Source organism: Centroberyx gerrardi, chromosome 23 (genome assembly GCF_048128805.1).
Source record: "Centroberyx gerrardi isolate f3 chromosome 23, fCenGer3.hap1.cur.20231027, whole genome shotgun sequence".
Classification (NCBI taxonomy): Eukaryota; Metazoa; Chordata; class Actinopteri; order Beryciformes; family Berycidae; genus Centroberyx; species Centroberyx gerrardi.
Window position 1 is genome coordinate 8,059,243 of NC_136019.1, and position 27,262 is coordinate 8,086,504.

At 44.8% G+C, this 27,262-nt stretch overlaps 3 protein-coding genes across 4 annotated transcripts in view; all 3 read right to left on the reverse strand.

Moving 5' to 3' along the window:
- actn3b (actinin alpha 3b) overlaps positions 1 to 5,660 on the reverse strand; it is a 42,739-nt gene extending 37,079 nt beyond the window's left edge. The window contains exon 1 of the mRNA XM_071918067.2: positions 5,303 to 5,660. Within this exon, the coding sequence (XP_071774168.1) occupies positions 5,303 to 5,440 (138 nt within the window). The 5' untranslated portion in view covers positions 5,441 to 5,660. The remainder of the gene's footprint in view (positions 1 to 5,302) is intronic.
- A 692-nt stretch (positions 5,661 to 6,352) lies between these two features.
- rbm14b (RNA binding motif protein 14b) lies at positions 6,353 to 17,608 on the reverse strand. Of its 2 annotated transcripts, XM_078291787.1 has the most exons (6): positions 17,575 to 17,608; positions 15,260 to 15,612; positions 13,640 to 14,723; positions 10,325 to 13,095; positions 9,570 to 9,697; positions 6,353 to 8,207 (listed from the first exon to the last, which is right to left on the reverse strand). In XM_078291787.1, exons 2-4 carry the CDS (start codon positions 15,606 to 15,608, stop codon positions 12,783 to 12,785), a joined length of 1,746 nt encoding a protein of 581 aa, XP_078147913.1. In that variant the 5' UTR covers positions 15,609 to 15,612; positions 17,575 to 17,608; the 3' UTR covers positions 6,353 to 8,207; positions 9,570 to 9,697; positions 10,325 to 12,782. The 2 variants fall into 2 exon arrangements, with proteins under 2 accessions (XP_078147913.1, XP_078147914.1); XM_078291788.1 differs by having other exon boundaries at positions 6,353 to 7,196; positions 9,570 to 13,095.
- A 407-nt stretch (positions 17,609 to 18,015) lies between these two features.
- Positions 18,016 to 26,249, reverse strand: ccs (copper chaperone for superoxide dismutase). The gene is made up of 8 exons (XM_071918058.2): positions 26,124 to 26,249; positions 25,721 to 25,793; positions 24,573 to 24,710; positions 23,672 to 23,846; positions 20,831 to 20,891; positions 20,353 to 20,430; positions 20,025 to 20,128; positions 18,016 to 19,731 (listed from the first exon to the last, which is right to left on the reverse strand). The coding sequence occupies exons 1-8, from the start codon at positions 26,247 to 26,249 to the stop codon at positions 19,572 to 19,574; spliced, it is 915 nt and encodes a 304-aa protein (XP_071774159.2). The 3' UTR covers positions 18,016 to 19,571.
- Positions 26,250 to 27,262: the final 1,013 nt, after the last annotated feature.

A 27,262-nucleotide genomic window follows, 5' to 3' on the forward strand; every position in this document is an offset into this window, starting at 1 on the left:
GAATATTTAACTCATAACTCAATAATCCCTTATAGAAGAAGTGTAGATAAGCAGCATATGTGAGTGGAAATATGCTGAGAGGTCCAGAGATCACCTCAGCAGAGTAACTGTTCCTGCACTGGGATCACATGACCCTGACAGAGTGAATCATGGGTGGGAATCTAAGATGCCCTCCCCACACACCTCCCGCCCCCTCTCCCCTTTCCCCATTGCATCCTGGGATTAGGTAGCCAGGGCAGCGGGCACACCTCAATGGAGCAAGACTAATAAATGGGGGGGATTCGGATTTGCAAGTTCCTCAGTGGATTGAAAGGAGGGAAAGCTGGTTTCAAGCTAGTGCTCAGTGACAAATTCATCCCAGAGCAAACCTTGATAGGCTAAAATGTCTTTTCTTTCATCATCTTCAATCATTTCATCTTCTAAAAGAGACCTGAAATGTCAACGGGACTAACTGCATGGGATAAATTGGAGCAACTTGGCCAATATGCTGCATCATCATGGAAATAAATACCAATGGGAATAAATACCAGTGGTAACATGTGATACCAGCATTTCCAGTCACACTGATATTCAGCTTGATGCATATCTCAAGCATACTGTATTTTATAACCCATTTTATAAGTCACAGAGTTTTGGTTGAAGGGTTCAGGAGGGTGAGAGAAGGCAAAAGACCAATGCTGGATCTAATCAATATTGCTGCAATGCACTTTTTCTACACAATCGCAATAAATAAATGGGAACAGTGCAACCAAACTCAGTGAAAATATGGGTGAGAATATGGAGCTTGAAGACTTAAATGTCTTAAGCACTTGGACGGATCTGGACTATCTCTGTCCTCAAACAACAATAGGCTACTGTTACAGATAATCCGTATCTAGTGAAGAAAGAGATGCCGGCAAAACTACTAACTTTACTCTCTTATGATATTTTGTGTAACAACAAGATGAACTACAATGCGTCATTTTGGATTTTCTTCAAAAGCCAATGCATATTCTACTTCGATATCTCCTGAGAAAGAGCCGGTATTTTGACATTGTTTCCAGGAGAGTCAGATGGGAGGTGAGATCAGTGACCCCATCTGGCTGCTGCACTACTGGCTGAGTTGTTAAGGTGCAAAATGAGATTAGACCAGAATAGATTAGATTACGCAGCACCCCAAGATCTCAGCTCGCCCACACAGAGGAGATACTACATCAGCCTGAGTGGATAAATATCGCATTACTGTATATAACTTTATAACACCTGACGCTAACGAAGATCAATCCTTTGGCCACTTCATTCATTTTGCACCCTGCGGAATAGAATAGAATAGAATAGAATAGAATAGAATAGACAGCAGTCGACAAGACTTCCACCACAATTCAAGTCTCAGGAAATATTAAAGTTTTGTTCGCTTTCGTTCGTTTCGCTCTTTTTAAAAGTGTGGGAAAAGGCACAAAAATAGCAAAAAGTGTGAAAAATTTAGTTCTTAAAAAATTGGGATGCAACAAGATTGTATAATTAATGCTGGGAATAAATGTTTATAATTAGGCCTTGTGCTAAAAAGATCACTTACTGTCTAAGACTTGATGCGTCAGTCAGACTAATTGACATGATTACACAGTTTACGTACTACTTAAGCGGTATAGTGTAAAACACACACAAGTATCACAACTGACAAAGATAGAAGGTGACAATTTTTACACTTCCGGAGACAAACGTCAACTTGAACAGGAGGGACGGCCTTTGCCCTATGTGTGTGTGTGTGCGTGTGTGCGTGTGTGTGTGTGTGTGTGTGTACGTCTACAGAATACCCACCATCCTCTGTGGCTAACAGGTCAGCTGAGCCAATAAGGCTGTTGATAGCCATATGTAATGGGTATTTATAGGTTAGTGCTAGCATAAGCTTCGCTGTGCGGCCAGTCATTCACTTCGCCAGTTAGCAGCTGAACGCCCAGACTATGTGAAGCGGAGATGACTTCAGCCACAGCGCTCAACTGTTTATGGTGTGTTGTTAAGATGCATTCAAACTATTTCAGTGCATTATGCAAACACCGAAAGTAGCTAAACTACGACATATGGATGCTATTATACATGCAGGTCATTTTATGAAGCTTTTACAGTATTGTATGCCATGCAAAGACTCTAATTCATAGCCGTCTGTGCTTGAGAGGTATAGATGGCCTTGTGACAGCAGTCTGCGGCTGTGAGACTTAATCTTTAAACAGCTATCGATCCCTCATTCGGCGATCACTACTTCTCAACGTGGATGTGCTCGAGTAAGACCTCTCTAAGCTGTCGGGGCAGCGCCGGGCGAAGCAGACATCAATACGCTTGGATAGTTTACGGAAACATCCACTTCTGTCCCCGGCTTGTGCATCTCTCTCTAATAGACACAGACCCTTGAGTAACCAGAGCAAAGATAAAACTGGCTTGAACTGTCATCCCTGCACCTCCTCCCCTCTCTAGTATTACAGTCGCTTTGTTGGAAAGGATATATCTCTAAGGATGCAGCCAGATCCCATCACTCTTTCCTTTCATATGCATCTCATTCTTTCTGACAGCCAACGCTAGATGCAATATCTCACACAACGGTTGCCAGGTCCTATTAAATGAAATTCCCTCTCCAAACCGAGCCAGGAATCATCAGCTAACACTCTACAAGAGTCTCATCACGACAGATATACACCAATGTCGAAATTTACAATTCAGACGCGCGCACGGACACACACACACACACACACACACACACAAGCTCTATTTCTAATGTCTCGTATCAGATTCAACATCACTGTGTGTTGACAAACACTTTATTACTGTGTCAAGCAGTGAGCCGATTTTTCCATTGAAATCTCAAGGATGGGAGAGAGAACAGGTGGTGCGGGGATTTTCTTTCATATTCATTACACCGCAAAATGATGCTCCGTCTATATTTATGGACTGATATCAGCTCCTTAAGCTGTATTTTACATGCCGAGGAGAGCAATGGAGTATAGTGACCTACTCCCCCGAGAGGTTGAGAGGTGGACGCTAAAGAAAGGCGCTGCGCCGTGTGGATTTTTCAAGGCCTATTATATCGTCTTACATTAGAAAGATTAACAGACACATCATTTAAAAAGAGAGTCCAAAGTTGTTCCTGAAAGGCATAAGACAAGAAACAAGAAAAACGGACGGAGAGAGAAGGTGCAGGGCAGTTCAAAAACGAGGGCAAGAGAGGAAGTGTTGGACCTGACTGGAGGAGAGAGAGAGAGAGAGAGAGAGAGAGAGAGAGAGAGAGAGAGAGAGAGAGAGAAATGGAGGGTGGGGAGGTGGAGCAGAGCAAGTTGAAAAGTATTTTTAGGAAGATGTTTATTTGTGGGTCTGTGAAACCAACCCGGGTGTATATCTACTAGCCTTGCCATCTCTCTCTCTCTCTCTCTCTCTCTCTCTCTCTCTCTGGCTGCCACCATCTGTTGAGGTCTCTCAGGCTTGTCACACTGAGAGCGAACTGCAGTGCTCCAGCTCTGTAAGCGGGGGGCATGCCGCATTTTGCATAGACTGATAAATTCTGCAGATTCACGGGAACCGGTGCCATCGGAACATGCCCATTACACTGCGTTGTGCTGCTGTAATGCAACGCAGTAATGCAGATTAGGTGCTTTTAGATTAGATTAGATTAGATTGGATTAGATTAGATTAAACTTCACTGATCCTTGTGGGGGAATGGGGCTGTGGCAGCAGGACAATAAAAGGATACAGCAAAGAAAAAATAGGATAAGACTAGAACAAATGGGGTGGTATCAAACATAACATAGCCAACAGTTACAACAATACATTGTATTAAGTGGAAATATATGAATTAAAAGTATGAAAAATGTACAAATAGCAGCATGTATGTAAAATAATAGCATTTGAAAAGGGAAACAACCCACTGTAAGCTATAGTTATATAATAAATGATCTAAATGATCTACCTGGGAGCTATTTTCAGCTTGTACTTCATTAGCTTGTGGTTGAGAATAGGCACTGCAGTCATTTCTTTGCTAATGGATATCCAACATGGCCACCAAGTAGTAGCCAGCCTAAACCTACCTGCCTGCCAGCGAAGGATAATAAATCTCGTCCACCAATGACGACAACGGGGACAATGTAATGTACGGCAGCTTGCGCGTGTATCAGGTAAATATTTATGCTAGTCATAAGACTGTATTGACTATTATTGTGGTGGTGTGACTGTCCCAGTTTAGGTGCCGCAGACGTCACCTCTGTCCATTGACTTTTAGCACTGACAGCTCATTAAACGCACCTGTCCCGCTCGTCCTCGCGACAAGGCCAGCTGGTCGCTAAGGCAACGGTTGGCCTCCTCCTCCCCTCACACCACCCCGGGCTAGCTTAAGTGTGTAAAAAGTCCAATTTTGACGCGTCCTCTGTCTTCGTAGTCACGTATTTAACATTTTTAGACAGTATGCAACAGTTAGCATATACAAAAATCCATTGGCTGCATTCATACATGAGTTGCATTTGATTTAATTTGAGCTAGTGTCAGTGTTAGATGTATGCTAGGCCTCTACCGGTGACGTAAACTGTGACCTCCAGTCGGTGATATAAAGTAAACCACCACCTACATAACCACAAATTAAGTACATAAGTAATAATGAATGTATGCTTTTTTCCCCTTAAAAGAACCAATACTTGTATATTTTACATCACTTTGATTCCACTTGCGATGATGTAGGCTATACTGTTAATTTATATCTCTAAATATTTATGTTAACCTAAAATGGCGGGTAAACTCTATTCTGCAAATCATAAAGTAGCTAATAAACTAACTTTAGGTGAGTTTTTTTTATTTTTTACCCTCCTTCCACTACATCCCCGGCCTCTCAGTTTTGAGTTGTTCCAGGTGGGTTTGATGGTGATGAACCAAGACAAAACTCGAATGTATTTTATAGCTTAGCATTCAGATGTGGGCTGAAGACTGGCAGGGTATATTTAGACAGTCTTCGCGAGGCAGTCGGGGGTAACTGAAAGACAACACTGAGAAAGTTGCACGACCTAAAATATCTGCCCACACAGCTTCCAGCAGGACTGGAGTGCCAGGTGCGAAGACAACTAATGGCCAAGCCAGACGAAACTCCCTGGTGTTTCGTTTTGGGCTGTTTTACACTTTACATACACAATCAGGGGTCCCGTTCTATCCGACAACCAACCCATTTGTCACACTGACATGTTTAATGTATAAATAGTCGCTCATTGATAATGTAAGGGCATGGGTCAAGCCGTGCGTAATTACGCACGGTGGCACCAACTAACCCCGTTCTCCTGAGTTTCCAAATCCAACCTACCTTCCTCTGCTGCTTCTCCCAGGCGGGGTCCAGCAGCAGGTCCCTGTCCCAATCGTCCTCTTGAGTCATGTACTGGTGCTCTTCATGTTGGACCGTGTAGGAGTTGTAACTCATTTGGGTTTCGACAGCTGTCATCATGCCGCCTCTGTCAGGACTTCTTACGTCCCCCTCAGCTTATAGTAAGAAAAATTAATCAACAACAACAACGACGACGACGACTGTCTGGGCCGTGAGTGCAGGAACCTCCTTGGGACGAGAGGTCTCGCTATGGGGAGAGAGAGAGGGGCTGCAGAGACCAGACTCCACTGGTGCGAGGTGCCTGTGCGGAGGTGGTGCTCCCACTACCAGAAGACCCTGCTGGCCGGTGCTCCTTTCCTGGTCAAAAGTGGCACACGTGACCGCACCCCAATAAGTATGGGATCCGACAGCCTAAGTATCGGGTTCTGACCCTAAAAAGGTGTGAAGGGCGGGGCTGTTGGCGCCGGGGCAGGGCAGGCGGGCTTGTGATTGGGGAGAAGGGACGTCAATCACGCCCCCTCGTTGCAGAGAGGTTTTTATGGCTTGTGCGATGCACCTGTTGCTGTTAGTGACACTCAATGGCAAACCCAGGCCTGGGATAGTTTGAGGGGTGTTCCAGAAAGCAGGATCAAAGAATTAGCTCTGCGATTCACCAAAAACATTTGACGTGTGATTTGCTGAGTCTACACCACACAAAGGCAGTCATTTAAAAATGCTTTGGAGAGGCTCTCCAATATGCAAACAGCTATCCAAGCCTCCAAGAAAAGTAGCCATGGGCCTACTAATGTACTGTAATGACTGATAGGAGCTAAAACTACCTTGCTGCACTGCTGAAAATAAATGTGTAAGTCAGTAGTTTAAGGCTCTTTGTTTACTGTTTACTAGCATATATTGAACTACAAATTACCCAACAATGTATCTCAGGGGAAATATATGGCATTGCAAATTGCTTTTGTCACAGTGCAGAAATTCAACTAGAATAAAAGAGAATCAGGCATTTTTTATCAGAAAAAAAACTAATTTATTTGTGACTTTCATGCAGACTGAACAACGCCTCAGGACATTTTGAGAAATGCAAGGAAAAGGCATATATGCATACACAAGCCTACAATATTATTTTCCGTTATATCAGGATTTGTCATTCACAGTAAGCATGTCAACTCTCAAACATTTCATCTAACATTCATCAAATTAAAACCCCCTTCCATCTTGTGCTGAAACAAATGACCTTGAAATGATCAGATCCAGATTTCTGTCCTCTAGAGGAAACACATAGTTCAGTTACCCTTGCTGCACAGGGTGTTGAGGTGTCTTTGGAAACTAGAATGATTTATATCATAATTACTTGGCATTTAAATGTAACTACACTTGGCTTGGCCCATTAACCTACTTGGAGAAGCTTAGCTACTGTGTAACTAGGTGTAGTTACCATTAGGTAGCCTACATTACTGTGCTACTACTGAGCTGTGGGAATTGAATGAGTGAAAGGAAGTGATAACTGTAAACATAATGAAATGGTGAGGTGCAGCAGCAGTCAGTGAGAACCCATAATGCACTGCTGCACACTAAGTGTTTGCAGAGTCCTACTAATAAAAAGAACCACCGCTTAAAGGCAGACTTGGCCTCTGGTGGCTACTAAACATGTCGATGAGGTAATGTGTAAGGTAACCACAAAACTCTACCTTTCTAGCATGCTTATCTGAAGTCTGTAGCTCATAGGGTTGTGAGGCTAGAATAGTTATGGTCATGTTCGTATGGGTTAAACCTACCTAATCTCCGTTTGCGAACTCAAAGGCAATATGGTCTATGGGTTGTGCTCAAACCAGCAGAGGGGGTTGTGCTCCAGATGCACACGCCTGCACATCTCAGCAGATACCTGCAGCACGATAACAGATGTAACCTGCAGGATCCCATCAAAATAACACAATACGTAGATGTGCGCACATAGAGCTTGAGCATCTGGATCACAGCCGGCACATCTTCAGCTGTCCAAAACACAGAAGGCAGGAGGGAGTGGGTGGCGGGGTGAGGAGGAGGGGGGAGGAGGCTGCAGCGAGCTTGGCTGTCAGTACGAGTGTGACTGTGAATACAGAGCAGGGGTTTAGAGATGCGTGGCTGCATTCACCCAAGCATAGGAGGCCCGGACTCACAAGCACTAAAAACCTTCAGTGAGGAGCTGGGGGGTTTGGGGGGTGGGGGGGGGGACTATTGGGAGCACCACGCCCTGATCGTGGAGGCCAGAAAGGGACTCAGCCCTGTTTCTACTCATTCTGCAGGTGCATTGTTTAAAGGGGAATTCTACTAAAATTGTCTTAGTTGTATAATTGTCATCTCATGCAATGCAATTTGTTGCTGTCACAAGATTGAATTTTCCTTTATCTTGGGAACTCATGACTAATAAAACCCCACATACTTTTCCAGAATAACAATAAGAAAAAAAAAAAAAAAGTCAATTTTGGTGGAATTCTACTTTGTTAGAAAACAGAGGTGGGGTGTATCCAGGAAGATGACACATAAGAGAAGCAGTGTTAGCAGGATCTATGTAAAAAAAAAAAAAAAAAAAAGGAACCAGTATAAGTAGGCCATGTTTAAATTACACTATTGCCCAATATATCTGTCATGGCAGCCCTTTCAAGCCCATTGTTGCCTCATCAAAAAATTTGACACAAGCACAATGGTCCTCCAAGATCAGGATAGTGAGGTTAGGGAGCAGCGTTGGACAGAGGATCCTTTACACTACCAACTCACCTTACAATCAATTCATCTATCCATTCATCCTTCCCTCCTTTCCTCCTCCTTCTTCTTCCCTTCCTTTGTTTGTATGACAGGTTGGGCAGACAGAAGGCCACACCCTCTTTCTGTCTCGACTCCACACCGCATCTCGCAGCTGTCAGAGCAAATGCCGGACAACTCAGTCCACTCTGCGTGCGCCCGTGTGTGCGTTTGTGTGTGCATTTAGCTATCTTAACACAGGGACATTCTTAACAGATAATACACACACGTCAGTCAGAGCGCATATCCAGCCAGTCCAGCTGATCCCAGTATGAGAGGAATAGAGCTGCCATACCAGAAAAGTCCTATAGGAATCCTGAGATTGGTGAGAATCTACAGGTCAGACTGGCCTCATACCTAGGCCTATCTTATAGGACGTTTCTGATAGGCGCACAGGCTGTGAGGGACTCAAAGGTTAGAAAACTAGCCATTGTTCACCTCGAAAGCATGAGGTTGGTTTATCGGCTTAGATCTGATGGAGAAATATGGAAGTGAGACTAAGAGCAAGGTTGAGATCCCTGTCACAGCCATGTAGAGCAAACCCAGCAGTCACAGTTTAGCAAAGCGACTCGTCCAACACTGAAGTCTCTGTGTAATGTTATTGTGTCCGGCGGCGGGCCACCACACATACACTGTCCATTGTCACGCCCGGGTCTCTATGGTTATACAAGGGGGTCGGGGGTCAGGTGGGTGGTTCGGGGGAAAGTCGAGTCCGAGCCAGAGCCACGAACCCAGATCCAAGATGGCGACGGCGGTGGCGGCGGAAAGCGCTGTGTGTGAACGGCGGAGAGGAGAGGCGCAGAGGGAGGAAGGGGGGTGGTTGAGGAGGAGGAGGGTTTGGAGAGGAGGGAAGGAGGGGGGGGGGGGGGGAGGGGAGGGAGGGGAGGGCGGCGAATACGGCGGTGGAGAGGAGTTGACTAGCGGGCAGGGGAGGGGGGAGTCCGCATGTGCCAAGCCTCAATACACCAATTAATGAAACACCACACAAAAACACATACGACAGACATCCATACTCTCTCCCTCTCTCTCACGCACACTTCTGATCACACAAACACACATCCATTTATCCACTAGCTCACCCAAAGAAGTCACACACACACACACACACTTCCTCAGTCCCCCTACACACACACACACCAGCGGGACAGTGAGACAGAGAGGGCACAGTAAGTCGTCGCTTGTGCTGATGCGAGACAGGACAAGTCAGATCACTTGGTCTGGTGGAGGGGGTTTGCTAGCCCCGCCCCCCCCGCCCCCGCCACCCCCACCCCCCCACACTGAGGAGAAGCCCAAGGCTGTAGGTGTGGCACTGCCATTGCAGGAGAGGAAGAGCTACGGAGGGGGTGGGGAGGTGGTGATGGCGGAGGAGAGGAGGGAGGAGTGTTCGGTCAAGGCACAATCAGAGGAGGGGCGGCAGGTGGGGAAGGGGGGGTGGGGGGGGGCAGTGCTTTGTTTTGTTTTGTATTTTTTCATTTACCTTGATGGTGGAGAGAGAGAGAACAAGTTCCCACTGCACTGGCGTCACACGCTAAAAGTCTTCCCCCTGGCTCGCGCCGCCACGCTCACGCACGGATGCACAGTGGGCGTTCCAGATGGCACGGTGACCTAATTCAGTTGAGATAGTTAGTCAGGGCTGGACTGTCACGGGCTTTTGGCGGCAGAGCACAGATATTAAACACATGCAGGTCTAGAAGTAGAGTGGACACAGAGACACACGGGGAGGTTTTGGTGGAGTAAGGAGAGACCAGACCAGACGCACACCCCTCAACCCCAGCCACAGGACTGCCCCACAGATCAAAATGCACCCAGGCCATTCTATCTGTGTGCCTCTCCCCAGCTCTCAGGGTAATTTCACTGCGTGTGTGTGTGTGTGTGTGTGATGCCCTCCCTGCGTGAAAATCAATTTAAGTTGCTTTCTTGCCACTTGTGGTCGATTTGTAAAAAGGCCACTGCTGCCAGACTGAGTGTTATCTGTACAGAGGGATTGCACTCAATAAATATATTTTAGTATCTATTTTTATGATGGACAGAACATTTACCAGAATTAAATACTGAAATATATTTCCTGTTCTTTCAAATAGTTCCTCTTTTGGTCCTCTCACAGACAGTATGGCCCAAATAAAGCAAAGAATACCAGTAAGAAGCTGTTGTAATACAATGCATGGTGAAAGATTTTTGCTTGTTTGCAGTTTGAGAGGCTGGAGAGAGATAGGAGCACCAACCCAGACTTACCCTGACCAAAGAGAGCAAAGCTGGGGCAGCATCTACACCTGTCTCCCCCTGGGTCCCCAGTCAAAAGGGTCTGGTGGTCATTTTACACAAGAGAAACAGGAAGTGGAGAAGAAAAACGTAAACAAGAAGAAGGGGAAATGTCCAAACCCTTGTGCTTTCTTTTACCACAGTAGTCAGCCAAACATTCTTTATTATAATGGTGTGTATAGTATACATATTCTCAATAAAAAGCATGCCGGTTTTTACTTTCTTTTTGTCTTTTCTTAAAAAAAGGCAAAATTAAAATCTCTAAAAAATACGGTCTCAGACATGGCAAACAAGACATTTCGCAACCACAGAATTCTACAAAGGATGCAACTGGTATGTGTGTGTGTATATACGACACAGAAAGATTACATTGTGAGATGCAAAAGTCACTTAACCACTAAAAACCACAGGGGGGAGAGGGGAAGGGGAAACAGCGAGGCAGTAAGGTGATTTAAGAGGGTGTGTCTGTGTGTGCATCAGACCGTGGACAAATAGTATTTGCAAATAACTCTGAGCGATTGTTTTAAACTGCCTGGAGTACCAGATGGGTGGGGTTTGCCACATAGGACAATAAAACAAGTATTTGCAAGTCAATTTAGTATACTCCTCTGCGAATGACAGCTTTTGTAACCCTCTCCCAATTGTCCTGATGCAGTAAACCCCACCAATCTCATCCTGCAATTGCATTAAAACAAATGCTAAGAATTTTTTGTAACTACCATTTGCAGCAGGTCTGGTTTATGGAAAAAGGAAGATAGTTGGGGTAACTGGAAGACACTGGCCCATCTCTCACTTCATTGGTACTATCGGCGTTAGCTTTCTGCTTGAACCAGTAGCTAATTAGGAAATTGTCAGGCAGGCGAGGCCCGGTTTGTGGCTTTGTTAAAACCCTATGATATTAAACAAATCCCGTACAGGAGTCCATGAGAAAGCTCCACTGTGCTTTGTTCATAGCCGATTACTAAGCTCTGTCCAACACCATTAAAAAGAAATCTGTAAAAAGCACTTAAAAAATGGGAGATCCCTCCGCTAAATGCACTTCACTCAAAGCTTATAGGCACATAGTTGAGCTCATCACATATTATCATGATTCTAAATAGGATGCAGTCTAGAGTAGCACGATTATTTGTAAACAGCTCATTCAGTAGTCATACAAGGGGATTTCCATTTACAATTCATTGCACCCCAGGTTGACTTGCATTACATTTAAACTACACGAAAACAAACAAAACACATACACTATGTAAAAAGGCCTCTGAACATACAGTAGGACTATATATATATATATATATTTATATACAGAAATCAATGTCACCAAAATGTGTCTCCTCCCTTTCCAAACTGCTGACGCTGAACCTTTATGAGAGGCAGGAGATAAACTGCTGACTGGGTGAAAGCTTACCAAAGCATTAACTTTATAGAGTAGAGAAGAGTAGAATAGAATAGAGCCTGTTTATCTCCACTGAAATTCATTGTGAGAGGTAGGCAGCTGTAGTTAAAGAGAGAGAGGTGAAGCAGTGTCTTTCAGTGTCTTAGTTACAGTGGAGGTAGGGAAGGGTCAAAGAGAAATCCAAACATACATTACAGTACGCATATGTGTGCTTTACGGTTTTTCTGCAAGGCGCAGTCTTAGCTGCTGCGTTTGTGTGCTGCAAGGTCATCACAGCTTAGGAGCCCGCACATCTCTCTCTCTCTCATTCACACACACTCATACTACAGTCGCATCACATTCAACACAGACCTCCACCCCCACCCCACCCCCCGTCAACCTTGGTTCTGCTGGACACAATGCAATGCAACCGGTACACAATGTATGTTTATCTTACTTCCCATCTGATAGGTAAACATATCAGAAATCTAAACACTTCAACATAAGGCAAAAAAGGTTTCAAATTAGCTGCCCTAACTGATCATCTAGGCCTAAGGAGAATGGCTGATGAATCTTTTATCATAGATTTGGCCTTAGAAAATCATGACTGGTTTTGCGGAAATAAAGGCATATGAACCGACTGACTTGGTCAGTCAAATACTGGCACAAGTGTGAGACTTGACTGGCACGATAAAAAGTAAAACTGAGAAGCACTAAGAATGCCCGTACAACAGATGAGAGCAACTTGTTCCTGTCTTGGTTGCACTGTGTGTGAGCGATCAGGACCAAGGTTAGTTGATCAAAGTCCCTCCTAAAGCAGGTTAAACCAATGTCAAACCCCACCCAGCACACTTAGAGCCCCTACACACACACACACACACACACACACACACACACACACACACACACACACACACACACACACACACACACACACACACACAAACACACACAGCCGCTGTAAGGTGGTCAAGATTGGGGTTTGGGGAGGAAGAGGTGATGGGTCGGGGATGGGGATTCGGGGTAGCGAGGGGGGGGGGGGGGGCAGAGAGTTGTGTGCGACTATCGGAAGGGGGGCTCAGGCGTGTGAAGGGAGAGTTCGGGGCGGCGGAGGATGGCCTCCTTGCGCGTGGGCGGCGGCAACGGCGGCTCATACACCCTGGGCGCGGCCATGGCGGCTGCCACTGCCGCAGCGGTGGGGACCACTGGCCTGAGGGCGTCCAGCGTGGCTACCGGCTGGGCGGACATCGCGGAGACAGTGGGCACGGTCGGCACCCCCGGCATGCCGGTGAGGGCTGTGACCGCGCTGGGGGGCGGGTAGGCATACTGGAACTGGGGGTACTGCTGCAGCTGCTGGTAGTATTCCGCGTAGTACCTGGGAGAAGGGAGGAACGGGTGGGGGGGGGGGGGGGGGAGAATAGGGGAGACAGACGGGTTAAGGGGGAGGGACAGAGAGAGGAGGGTTTAGGTAGGAGCGCATTACGGTTGTGCACCACATAGTTCCAGGAAAGGGAAAGAGAGAGACAGAGAAAAGGATTTATATGTATGAGAGCTACAGGGAGATTACAGAGTACTAGTAGTACTCGGTAATAGTACTATTAGTCATCCACAGTTACTTGGGAGTGAGAGGGAAGGACAGCAGAGGAAGGAGGACAGCGAGGGCATTCATGGTGGTACTTGGCATAGAGGGAGTAACAAGGATGTGGTCAAGTAAACAAAAAGCAGGGAAAACGCAGGAAAACATGAATCTGCCATGAGAAATGAGCCCGTAAAAACCTGAAAAATTAGATCCCTGAAGTTAGCAGAAACCACACATTAGGGTTGTTGTTGTGGGAATTCTGCTCAGCTTTAGTATTTTTTGTTTACTTAGTTGAAAAGTAGAGAGGGAGACAGGTAGGGAATCGGAGGCCATCTCCTACCTGGCCATGGGGTCCTCTGCGGCCTCCGCTGCCTCTTCTGCTGCTCGGCCGGCCGGCGTGGGGAGCAGGGGCCGGCGCGGCTTGGCTCTCTGGTACATGAATGGCTTCATCACCGGGTCCGGTAGCAGCGGCGCCGACCTCCGAAGGGGACTGCGGTCTCTCTCGCCTGACTTGGCCGCCGCCGCTGCTGCCGCGGCAGCTACCGTCTGCTGCTCGGCCAGAACCTGCTGGCCCTGGGCAAAGTAATGCGCCTGCCTGGCTGCCTCAAAGATGGCTGTCGTAGGGTCCGTTGCTCCCATTGCTGCCGCTGCTCCCATGGCGCCTATATGGGCATAGGCCGGCGCGGCGGCGCCGTATATCGCTGGAGATACGGTGTAGGCTGGGTTGACTGCCGCGGCTGCTGTTGGCATTTCTATTCCAGGAGCAGCGGCCAAATAGACTGGGTGATTGGCCATAGTTGGGGTGTAAACCGGAGTGCTGTAGGCAGCGGCTGCAGCAGCAGCGGCCGCCGCAGCAGGAGTAGCTGCGACCTGGCCGTAGATGTTAGGGGTCATCGAGCTGTACATCTGCGTGGCGCCTGATGTCAGAGCCGCCTGATTGGCCACCGATCCGTAGAGCTGATTGGCAACGTTGGCACCGTACACCTGGCTGGCGAGGGCACCGTAAACAGCCGGGTTCACTGGGTTGCCGTCGGTGCGTGTGCCAGTGGTGAGCCCGGTCAGAGCCGCATAGGTGGGATCAAACGTGGAGGTGTTGTAGACTGAATTGTGCACACTTTGTTGGACCTGTAGCGGCAGGCCGGCGGCTGCGGCGGCGGCGGCAGCCAGAACGGCTGCCTGACTCTGGTACTGCTCCAGGGAGGGTTTCCCCACTGGGCACTCCCCAGCGTAGTGACCCTGCTTCCCACAGCTCACGCAGGGGATTTTCCCCGTAGGCGTCTGCTTGCTGGGCTGGACCTTGGACAGCTCCACGGACAGAGGGCGGCCCTTGAAGGAGGTGCCGTGCAGGGCCTCGATGGCCTGGAGCGCGTCCTCCTTGTTTTCCATGTGAACGAAGGCATAGCCTGCGGAAGAGGAATGCCTGGCTGTCATTGAGCGCAGGGACAACAGTTAGGATCACAGCGGCATGCCACAGGCACACACTCATACTCCTTATTACTCTACATTAAAGTATGAATGCAGCCATAAAGGAACCACTTTGTCCAATTGTGGCACTGAGAAATAGATCTTTGAATTTGAATTGAATCAATGTTATCATCAAATATTAATAGATTACAGGGAGAGTTTGTAGGTGAATCATATATTTTTGTTTGTTTGCTTTGCATGCTATGTCTTTACAGTATGGGAGTGGATCTTGTTCTCGGCACTGAGAACTCTACACTGGTATATCACATGTCACATGGCAAAGCTATTAAACCTATGTAGAACATTTACAGGCACTCTTAGGCCCTCCAAACCTCTCAACAACTCTATTGGATCAATATTGTCAAATTCAATCTTCTCTCATAGACTAGCTCTACAATATTAGTGAATTTGAGGACAACTTGGGAGCAAGTGGACCATTTTAAAACAATTCAAATGCAGCCAACAACTCACTATGTCACTCGCAGTCCTGCCTCACCTTTGACCTTGTCGCACTCCAGAACTTTCCCGAAGGTCTGGAACAGCTCCTGAAGGTCTTCGGTGGTGCACATCCCGCTCAGATTACCCACAAACACCTTGGTGGAGTGCAGTGGCCTGCCTCGCGACTCCTCCACCACCAAATTCCGTCCACGAAACTCGCGTCCATTGAGCTCCCGGATAGCGCGCTCGGCGGCGCCCTCGCCCTGCAGGTGGACAAAGGCAAACTGTCGCAGCACGCTGCAGCTAACCACCTGGCCGTAAGCCTCGAAGATGGCCGACAGCTCCTCCTGGGTGGTGTCCAACGCCAAGTTCCCCACAAAGAGCTTCACTGTGTTGCTCTTGTCCATGGCGCTGCAGAGACACAGAGGAGCGAGGAAGGGATGAGTTCGACTGCAGTGAGAGATAAGCGAGGAGATAAACTACAGGATGCAACTATCTGCTGTCACAGTTTTAACAACGACTGAGCGCAGACAACGCCACACCTTAGGCTCTATGGCAGTCTGCATGGTACGGGGAGAGGGGGGAGGGCTGCACGACACGGACAAAGAGTCATGTTGCAGTGTCTTTGCTGAATATTGGGGTGGAATTGCAAAACATGTGGACATAGCTGACACAGCTTTTTCTATATAACTCCTAGTTCAGTGCTTAACATTGTCTGTGGGGGAGGGGTGTCGCTGACGCTATGGAAAGGCTAAGTTTGCATAAAAAGACTTTCTCCATTTCTCCAACATGCAAATCTAGGGATTCAGCAGAGCAGTAGAATAACTTCAGTAAAGCTTCCGCCTTTCACTCTAAGAAAAATAAATGCTGCACATCTTATTTGTAAATTGCAGTAATAAATATTGCACTCTTGATAAGGGATCTGAGTGCATGAATAACCAGCCAGATTAAAGCTCTAATTTCACAAATTAAATACCACACAGACCACATCTTTGCGAGCTGAGCTGGCTACTCACACCATGATAAACCCAGATTAACTCAGATTATGCAAAAACAGAGAGGGGGGTGGGGTGGGGGGGGGGGGGGGTGTTGCCCACTGGAGTCTCAGGGATAAGATCATCTCTACTCCAGGAATAACAGTAGTGAAAGGATAAATCCAGCCTCAATCATAGAGTAAATGCACTTTTTTGATGGGGGATTTTTATTGTATTCAAGAAGAGACCTTGGCTTTCCATTCAGCTGAACAATAGTCATATGAGTCACAGTCATACACAGCAAACAGCCAGGGGAAAAAGCGCATTTTGCACCAAGTCTGGCAAGTGAGAGCAATAAGTAATGGTTTATGTAAGTGTAGCACATTTAAGCACACAATTACTTACACAGATAATTTTCTAATGGATCCCTGTATATCAATTCCCATGACAAATATGGTGATAAGAAGAATTTCAAGAATGCCATGAAACAGAATGGCCCCTTTTCGTTGCACAGTTGCCCTAAATCTCCAGCAAGTATTTCCCCACCAGCCTCTAATCTGCAGGTCAAACTGCACAGTGCTCCCACAGGTCGGTCAACACCTTTTCTCTTCCTGAATGACCTAAACGTCTGGCTGTAAACCAAAGGGCAAAGTGGAACACGACACCAGAGAATGACATTTCTATTTTCTGGTTTAGGCTTTAGCCCGGCGGCCGCGCTCGGCGCAACATGCACACAAAGCTGCAGATGATATTCATATAGGAAACAAGTTAAAACAGCAGCTAGCCGTTTGCTTGAGTGTGCCCCCCCATTGCATATGGCTGCTGCATTGAAACTGGGTTCATCTGAGGCATCACCAGGGGGAAAGCTGGTTTTCTGATGACGCAGCACGGAGCTGAGTAAACACATTTCCCTGCTCAAGCCATTTCCAGACACAAAGAGGGCGAAAAAACACGAGTTACGCTCGTTTAACGGCTAAATGTTTTGGCCACATGTTTCCCGTGAATATGAATGGCGAGCGGGGATGCTTGGTTTCGCTTGTGTGTCCTAACAAAACAAGCCCCGAGGCGAACATTTTAGTCTAAAATGATACATAAACATTTAATACACGCTGTAACATTCAAGAAGGATTATTCATACTCGCTCCAGTGGCAAAACCGTGAACAAAAAGGCACGGGATCGATACAATGTAACAACGGACAATCACATTTTTTTTTCCGCACAGGAATGAATACAGTGCAACACCGAGTGATTCCAGCGCGACGACACACTCCATCGGTCTTTTATCACTCAAACACAAACCTGAACATTAACACGAATCACAATTAAACGTGTCCCTTACGGTTAGAATGAGAATAATAGTGAAGAAAGGGCGAAAAAAAAGAGGATCTACCATCTTACCTAAGCGGTGCTGTGTTTCAAAATGGTAGCGCCTGCTTCCGTTTGTTAGAATGTCGGGCATTCTGCTCGAGAGGCTGCGGAGGGGGAGGGTGCTGCACCCAGAGGATGCTGCTGAATCCTCACAAAATGACACATGAAATGACTCAAGCACGCACACACACACACACAGTACGTACACAGCCAGAGCACAATGTCCGTTTAATACATTAAAAGAGATACTGGAAGCATAATGGGTAGCGCAAAGCCGCAGGGTTCAAAGGGTAACTGCGTTTGAATGGAGGGGGGGAAGCAACAAGTGAGTAAATGTAATTATGGGGGTTGATGAAATGCTGTGACACGGTTCTTCAGCTAGAACAGAGCATAATACAGTGCATGGGGTTCAATTGTATGTATTCGTTTGGGGTGGTGGTGGGTGGTGGGGTGGGGGGGGGGGTTGCTTCCTGGAATTCATGAGGCAATATTTGAAAAACGTAAATGATTCAGTCATCAAAAAAATGTTTTATTTTATAAGCAAATGTCTGAAGATGATTCCTGACTTCAATACTAAACCCATAATGTGCTGCCAGCAGTCAAACACGAGGACCACAATGGAAATAAGTCTTTTTTTGACTTTATTGAGTGTTAAATTCAATTACATACAATACAATTTCACTATATGTGTGTGTGGTTGTGGCCTAAAGGCTGTCAAACTTATATATATTTTAAAATCTGTCAAACAAAATCAATCAATCAATATAGGAGAGTGGGTGTCATTTTTTTTTAAGATGGTGGAACTCTTCAAATGCAAAATCATGGAACGGACACTGACTGCACATTTGGAGGAAAGTTCAGTAAGCTTATTCAGGCATCACCGGGACAAGACAGACGCTCACTTTGCAAAATCAATGCAAAACTTACAGCAAATAGCAAAAAAAAAGCAAATATTACACTGTCGCATAGCAATACAATTACACAACGTCCCAATATTGATCTCTTCATCAAGGAAGAAAAATATCAAGTGTCAGCAGGTAGAAGTTTCACACATTATCCAATTATTATACTTTCATCGTCCCAGATTTAAATTCTGACAATAAAAGTCGATAGAGGATCGATAGCGTAAAATGTCCAGGAAGGTTTCGGTTTGCTGTATTGTGTGGCGCTGAAGGTGGCTGCTGCCGCGGCAACGATGGGGGAATCCTACACTGAAACTCCATGATGGAAAGACAGCTGACCATGCAATCCTTTGAGGCTCGCCCCTCGCTCGCTTTTACCCCCTCTTGCCCTTTCTCTTTGGGCTGGAATTTGACTCTCTCTCTCTCTCTCTCTCTCTCTCTAACCTCTCTTACCCAAGTCGCTCACACCACCTTATGGATTTAAAAAGAACAGACTAGGGCAGGAATGGATGTAGCTCAAATACAATATAGTGTGGTGCAGCTTCCCTCTGGATGTTATGAATTATCCGGTGCCTTATGTGAGAATAGGAGGGTGGATTTTGTGGTTACCAACATCAGGGATGAATTTTTACTCCTTACTCTTTTCAGGAGTCTGGATAATTAACTTGGACATTTTAATGGCAGCTTGAAGCCCATTTATTCAAGCCACAGATTATGTGCCAGTGTTTAACTCAAATGAATTGCTCAAATCTTCCTGCCGCATCAATATAGATGGTGATGAAACAAGCTGTGTCAGGCGTCTGGTTATACTGTACATAAAACAATATTAATGGACACCATCTAGCTAATCGGAGTGTTCGCAAAGTCCCAAACTGTGTTATAATCTGCTTAAGTGCTTTTATAATCCACAAAGGAAGCTGCGGCAGAGAGCAAATGCATTTCACAGTATCAGTGGAAAAAAATTCAAGGAAATAAGGACACTTTTCTTTGGTCGTTTGTCCAGCTGTCTGGCAACATCTTCTTCTTCAGTGCTTTGTCTCCCCCTCTCTCCCTTTCTGACCCTCTGTCAACAAACGTCCCCTCTCCATTTCTCTTTGACACCCTCTTTTCATTCCCGGGGGGGGTTCAGAGGTGTGCTGCGGGCGTCTCTGCGTTGGCCTTGCTCCGTCCCTTCCCGGCGATCGGCCTGTCTCGCTCCTCCCACAGCGTGATCCCGTCGCACGCACAAATCTGCTTGGGGTTTTGGAAAAGGCCCGCCGATCGAGCGATGATCCCGCAGGCCAGCCTACAGAGAGAGAGGAAGAGACGGAACAATGGATGAATGAGGAACAACATTTGACTACAGCCTTTTGAGTGCTCATATACTGATTTCATCTTTATCATGATCTTACCCTTCTTGACCAGGTCTCTCTTGAAAAAGACTTATAATCTTGATAATATCCTGGCTAGATAAAGATAAAATAAAATAAATACAGTCTACAGGAGCTGAAATCAAGTGCATTATTGGCACGGACTACATCTCCCACCTCTCCTATCACCTCAGCCTCGACCTCTCTCTCCTAATTTCCATGAACCCACCTGTCCCCAGAGTTTCCGGTCAGTGTGGAGAGGGGGTGTCCGCCTCGACCCAGGTCGTCCTCGCCTGCGTCCACCACCAGCGATCGACCAATCACATCCCATACCTGCAGCGAGGGGGCCGAGGGATCGGTCAAGAGGAAATTAAAACCCGCAGTCTCAAGGTGTTTTAGAAATTAGGTGTAGAATTACGAGCGCTTTGCTTCCTAAGCCTAAGTGGAAGTCAGTACGGTCACCTGACTTAACCACTAGTGTCAAATGTGGCTGTGTGTGTGTGTGTGTGTGTGTGTGTGTGTGTGTGTGTGTGTGTGTGTGTGTGCATGTGTGTTACCTTTAGCTGAGGGTCTTCTAGTCTAAATGAGGCTCTGCCGTCTGGTCCAGCAACAATATTCCCCAAATCACCTACATGCTGTACAAAAATGATGTGATCACACACACACACTGTATAAATAACACTGAAGCATAGCCAGAAATACACTAGACACATTATATAACATCAAAACCGGAAAATACTGCTTCACAGTTGTACTGAAAATGTAACAACGGGCCAAATTTGGCCCTCACATCTTACATTTGACCTCTTTTGAAATGTAATTACATCTCAGGAATGATTTTGTGAAACGCTGCTTGCAGATTGTACTCATCGTTTTAATAGAAGGTATTATATACTTGTTCATATTTCTAAATAATCATACATACATTCTGATCCAGAGCATGTAGCAAGTAAGCTGTACCATAAATGTTTTCTTTTCTTTTTTTTTTTTATAAATTGTCTTTTACAGTGCTCTAAGAAGTAGATTTGGCCGTACCCGTTCAGAGTCTCCTGGTCCGCCATGTTGTCTTCCAAAGGGATTATAGTGCTCTCCACAACTGTAAAAGATATAATGTCAAAAACACATTCTTCATTTTTCTGGTAGAAAATGAAATGTCATTTATTCATATGTAAATAGAAATAAGATATCTTGCAGGGTCAATTTCATACAGCAGTCAATAGTCTAAGTTTGCTGTTGAATGTGTCGTTTGTTGTGTGTGATGCTGTTTTCTGTGCTGCCCTTGCAAGCTGAATTTCCTTTGAGACAATAAATCGTTTTGCATTTTGTTGCCTGGCATTTTTAAACTTCAACTTTTTCAACCCGGGGCCAAATACTGTAGAGTAAACTATACCACACCCTGAGGAACAAGGTCCACAAAAAAACCAACTACAGTCTTGTCACATGGGGACCGACCACAGGGCAGAGGGCCAAAACAAAGAGCGTTCCTCTGGTTAAAGCTGCACTAGGCAACTTCTCATGTTGGCAGCGAGAGGTAACCGCTACAGGATTTGCAGAAATCCTGTAAAGTGACGTCAGTAAACTGCACACAGCACGCTCATGTTTACCAACCCGGCCGGTCTGTGATGCTTTATACCAAAGAGATGAGAGAGGACAAAGATCAAACGTTGGCGAGTTAAAAATTAGATTACATGGTAACACTTTACAATAAGGGTACATTAATTAAGGGTTAGTTAATGCTTAATAAGCATTAATTAACCCTTAATTAACAGTTAACTAATGTGTCTGGTAATCATTTACTAATGGTTTTCATGTTAACTAAGGTATTAATTTATACATTATTTAATAGTCATCTTTATAAACTATTAAATAATGTATAAATTAATACCTTAGTTAACATGAACACCATTAGTAAATTACACATTAGTTAACTGTTAATTAAGGGTTAGTTAATGCTTATTAAGCATTAACTAACCCTTATTAAGCATTAACTAACCCTTATTAAGCATTAACTAACCCTTAACTTAGTGTCCCCTTATTGTAAAGTGTTACCGATTACATAAACTTTATTATGCCACATTGGGAAATTCAATGTGGTGAGACAATAGAGAGACATAAAAGCACAGAACAAGACAAGATAAAGGATGCAATAAAAACACACAAAAGCATCCCCATCACGCAGAATAGTCATCTTTTTTCACCAGCCTGCTTGGCGCTAAATCATATACGGTATAAATCATATCTGTATATGATTTATAAATTTCAAATTGCCTACTTTGTGCAGTAGATGCATTCTGAAATCTGACGGGAACGACACGCCCCCTCAGTAATTTACAGGCGCAATAAAGTAACAGGCTACACTATACATGTAAATTATTTCACATACCTCTGTTCTTTGCAGAGAAGAGGTAATTCTGTTTTTATTATCCAGACTTTAGGACAGTAATTCACTACGCAGCCGGAATACACAGAGGGATTTAACAGAGAAGTTGACATCCAGCGATTAGCCGGAGCCTCTCTGGATCATGCAGGTAGTCTGTGAAAAGCCACGGTTGTATTCCGCAATGATGTCCGCCTACTGAGTCTTACAGGCTTCTCTCTGCTGAACCATCAGGGAAGACCTCTCACTCGGATCATTTTTTAAATATCGACGCTGGGGAGAGAAGCTGCAACAGCTAGGAAACAGACCAGAGACCAAAACGGTAACGCTAGATCCAAATGAGGCAACTCTACTGGTGTAAATATCGGGCTTTTCCACTCACTGTGTGATTGTTTGGCTTCAGAAGACTTGAATTATTATAACTATTATCATGGAGTAACTTTATGGTATTTTTTTAATGTTTTTGGAACTCTAAAGAACCGGTCCCCACTGACTTCAGTTGTTTTGGAGAAGGCTGCTACGGAGTCGTGCTGGCAAACTCCCTATGTGTTATATATGTGTGTTGTATATGACCTGCATCGTGTGGTGAAGGCGGCCCAGCGCATTGTCGGGATGGAGCTCCCAAACCTGGACACTATCTATGCCAGTCGACTGAGGAAGAAGGCTAGCAGCATTATCAGAGACACCACACACCCCGGCCACTCCTTGTTTGAACCGCTGCCGTCCGGCAAACGGTTCAGGACGGTAAGACAGACTGAGGAACAGACTGAGGAACAGCTTCTTTCCCAGAGCTGCGGCCTCCATCACACCCCTCCCCGCCCAACCACAGAACAGATTACAAGAACTGTGAGCGCACACACACACACTCATACATCAAGGACTGTGACACAACTCTTGTTGCTGTAGCCATTTTTTATAATGATTTTCATTCCATTTTATTTATTTGTGCTTTTTCTAGTGTTTTTATTCCATGCTTTTATTTATTTATTGTAAAGCACTTTGTAACAATTGTTTTGAAAGGTGCTATATAAATAAAGTTTATTATTATTATTATTATTACACACACACACACATATCAAAGACTGTGACATACACACCTCCACCCTCAGAGACTGCTACCACAGACACAATTTATAAACACAAGGATTTAACATCTATTTATTAATATTTATAACATTCAACCTTTGTAAATTTAATTTTACTAGTGCCTTTTATTTTTAAGTTGTACTTGCGCAAGTCTTTTGTAACATTATGCTGTTATTACTGCTTTTACTACTGCTTTTATTTATTTGTTTTATTTTAACTATTCTATATGGACTAACAATCTGGGTGAGTAGATGATGACACAATTTAAATTTTTGGGTGAACTATTCCTTTAAGTTTGAATTTGTCACTCTGTGGGTGGAGAAGTGACCGTACCTGACAAGGTGAATCTACGGCTTTGTGAGTTAGGCGGATAAGACAGGTATATTTTTTAGAAACAGTGGTGTGTGTCCCACCTGAGGCAGTCCTGTGTGAGGTCGCCCAGGGTGTGGACGTGGAGGCCGTGGGTCCCGGGCTCCAGGCCGTCGATGGTCCCGTCTATCAGGCAGCGCTCCTCGGACAGCTGGAGGAAGCGTACCACCCCCTGCACTGCACCCACACCGGCCAGCATGGCCACCGCTGCACCCAGGTCTGTCACAGAGATAAAGAGATACAGAGATACAGCGACACCCTGTTCAAGCCTGTGGCAGCAAGCAGCCGCCCCGCTGAAGTGTCCTTGAGCAAGACACTGAATCCCTTCAAGCTGCATGGACGCTGCTCGGTAGCTGAGCCTGACCTCTGACCTCCTAGACATTCGTCACATCCTAGGCTAAATTTTGTTGTTCCTCCATGAATTAAAATGCATGTTAGGATTCCATATTGAGTTTAAATAGTCAGAATTAATAACAGGGTTCCCACACCTTCTTAAACATCAAATTCAATGACTTTTCAAGGACTTTCCAGGCCCAATTCCCTCAAATTCAGGGACCCAACACGGCATAGTTTGAGACACGGATCAAGGTTAATTACTGTTACAATACTGAGAATTTTTATAATGAGAACTCGCAGGCTTTACTGAAGCTCACAGACAACAATTGATTGAATGTGTGAACACTTCTCAACAACTTCTCTAAATTCAAGCACTTTCAATGACCCCTGTCTATTTATGTCTATTTTCAAAAACTTTCAAGGCCTTGATTTTTTTTTCTCAAATTCACAAACTTTCAAGGATTTCAAGGACCCGTGGGGACCTTGTAATAAGTAATAGACTGTTCTTTTACCCAAGATTCATCCTTTGAACAGAAATACAAGCACGCACACACACACACACACACACACACACACACACACACACACACACCTCCTGTGGTTCCTCACCTTGCTCCGATCCTCCGATGCCCTTCAGTACGGCCCTGCGCCCAGTGTTTTCTATCAGAGCCTGCACCTCTGCGCTGGTCAGAGCGGACTCCACCAACACCTCCTCCTTCCCCACATCGATGCTGACCGACTTCACTCCTGCACACACATTAACACACACATTAACACACACATTAACACACACAGACACACAAAACAGACAGACACAGACACACATGCAGGTGGACAGAGAGGCAGAAACACACAAATATGCAGACATATATACCAACAAATGAGGCAGAACAACATCAGGGTATCTATGGGTTTCAGAAACCCAAATAAAAGATTTTTAAGACCTTTTTAATGCTACCTGGGATTGAATTTAATATTAACTTTCTTGGGATCATTGGTCTATTGTACAACTAACTCTCTTCTGTATTCATCTAAGTGTGGACATGAAGCACAAAGAAACTGCATTGTGAAAAATAATATTGACTATACTTCAGCATTTTAATACTTCTTTAAGGCCCTAAATTTGGATAATTTAAGCCATGTTCTGGCTTTTTAAGGCCCTGTGGTTATCCTGAATTTGTGCAAACACACTATGACAATGCAGTTTTCTCCTTTTCAACCTGTAGCCACACATGACATGCAGTAGCTTTGTTTTGGGAAGTGTAAAGTGCAGTGAATAATGATTTGATTTGATTTGATTTGCATCTCCAAGTCCAATAACCATGGGCACTCATAATAACCACATGACAGATAAGATCTAACTGATATTGTACGCTGAGATCCTCTGCTATGTCAAATACTAGGAACTGGACTAGTAACATAGCCTACTTAACATTGCAAATAAATGTTAATCACAAACTCCAAATGTAGCAGTTGTTGTAGCTCACTACATTTTTTAAATTGAAGTCTTCACCCTGAACACATCTTGTGATTTTAATTGACAGATTTTATAAAATTCAGTCAATTTTCAGATGGTACTGCAAGCATGAATAATAGTCAACACCAGGCAGGAAAACAGCTTATTACAGTTAAATTAAGTTGAACCTTATTATCCATTCAGGAAATTCATCTGGTCTTGTCTGTTCAGCTGTTAACTACTATACTATATAATACTACTACAATACTGTAGTAAGCCTTGTAAATGTTTATTTTTTTACCTGGTCTACCCTCCAGTGCCGCTCTAACTGTATTTGCACAGCTCTCACATGTCATCTGTACTGCAAACTCCAGCTGAGGAGGAGAAAGCAGGCTGTTATGAAACAAAAACACATGTAACAACCTGACAACCTGTAGCTACTGACCAGCATCATATCGATAATGGCAGTATGTATATCTGTAACATTATCTAATACTGTGTAGCGCAACAATACTGCAGTCAGTCATTCTAAACATTAACGGTACCGCAGTAAAATGTGTTAACCATGCGTATTTAGCTACAAGAATATCACAACAGCAGCAGCAGAAGGCATGGTATTGTTTTGACAGTGTTATTACTGACAGAGTGAGCCATGACACAGCGTGACATGAACCACAAACCCCCCAAAAATATCTGCGTCAAACCTTGGTTTCTCTGCCTGTGTCCATTTTGGGGACGCACGCCGCCGCCTGGGTGATGAAAACAGAATTTATTAGACAACTTCCCACTTTTCTAGACACGGAAACGAACCTGGCGATGGGCGACGCCATGTTTGTGAGGTCCGTGCGTGCCCGTGCGTTTTGAGCGGTACTGCCGCCCGGTGTCGGGTTTCTGTCACTGCAACGGGTTTCCCATGTGGAGGAGTCCTTCTCAAGTACAAGTACTGCTACTTTGCTGATATTTTACTTAACTAGAAGTAAAATTACCAGTGTAAACATTTACTTAAGCAAAAGTAAAAAGTAGCTCATTTAAAATATAGCCTACTCAAAGACTAAAGAGTAAAAGTTACTGAGTTATTTTTTTTTTTAGAAAAGAGAACATTGTTAGCTGTGATCTTTCCCATGCAATTCTGACAGGAGAGAGGACAGACTTCAAACTCGACTCTTTTAATTGGAACATTTAGAAATGACAAAATAATGTAAAGACAGATTATTCTTCTCTTCTTTGCTTCACTGTGAATGGCTCCACAATTGGCTAATTTACACTGGTCCAGTTTCTGATGCGTATGGAGAACACACAAAATCTGTATTTTGTAATGGATGTGATTTAAAATATCGTGAAGTACAATACAAGATGTAACAACAGCAGAAAAGGAGTATGAAGAGCAGAAAACCATTCAAGCAACCCCTTATGAAAAAGATCTATACAGTAAGTTTAGTAAGTACCACAGACTCACTTTAAGCCCCTATAGGAATGCTATAGTGATACTATACTAGATAAAAATACCATAAAGTACAATGAGATCAAACTGCACTACTGAGTACCACTGACACACTAGGCATCCCTATAGGAATATTATAGGAATAGTATAGTGATACCATAGGAGATAAAAACTGGCCACCATTGAGAAACACTACACCTGCTTATAGGAATAGAACAGAAACATTACAGTCAGTTTTGAATGGGGGCAGACTGGGGGAGGAGGGGCAAACTGTAGCCTATAGATAAAAGTGGAGCACTATGAAGATTGTAGGCAGTAATGGTAATTGCTTTCTATGTGGCAGCCTCCCTTTCAATTTCATTATCTGTAGATTATTGTTACCAAGTTGATCTGCAGATTAAA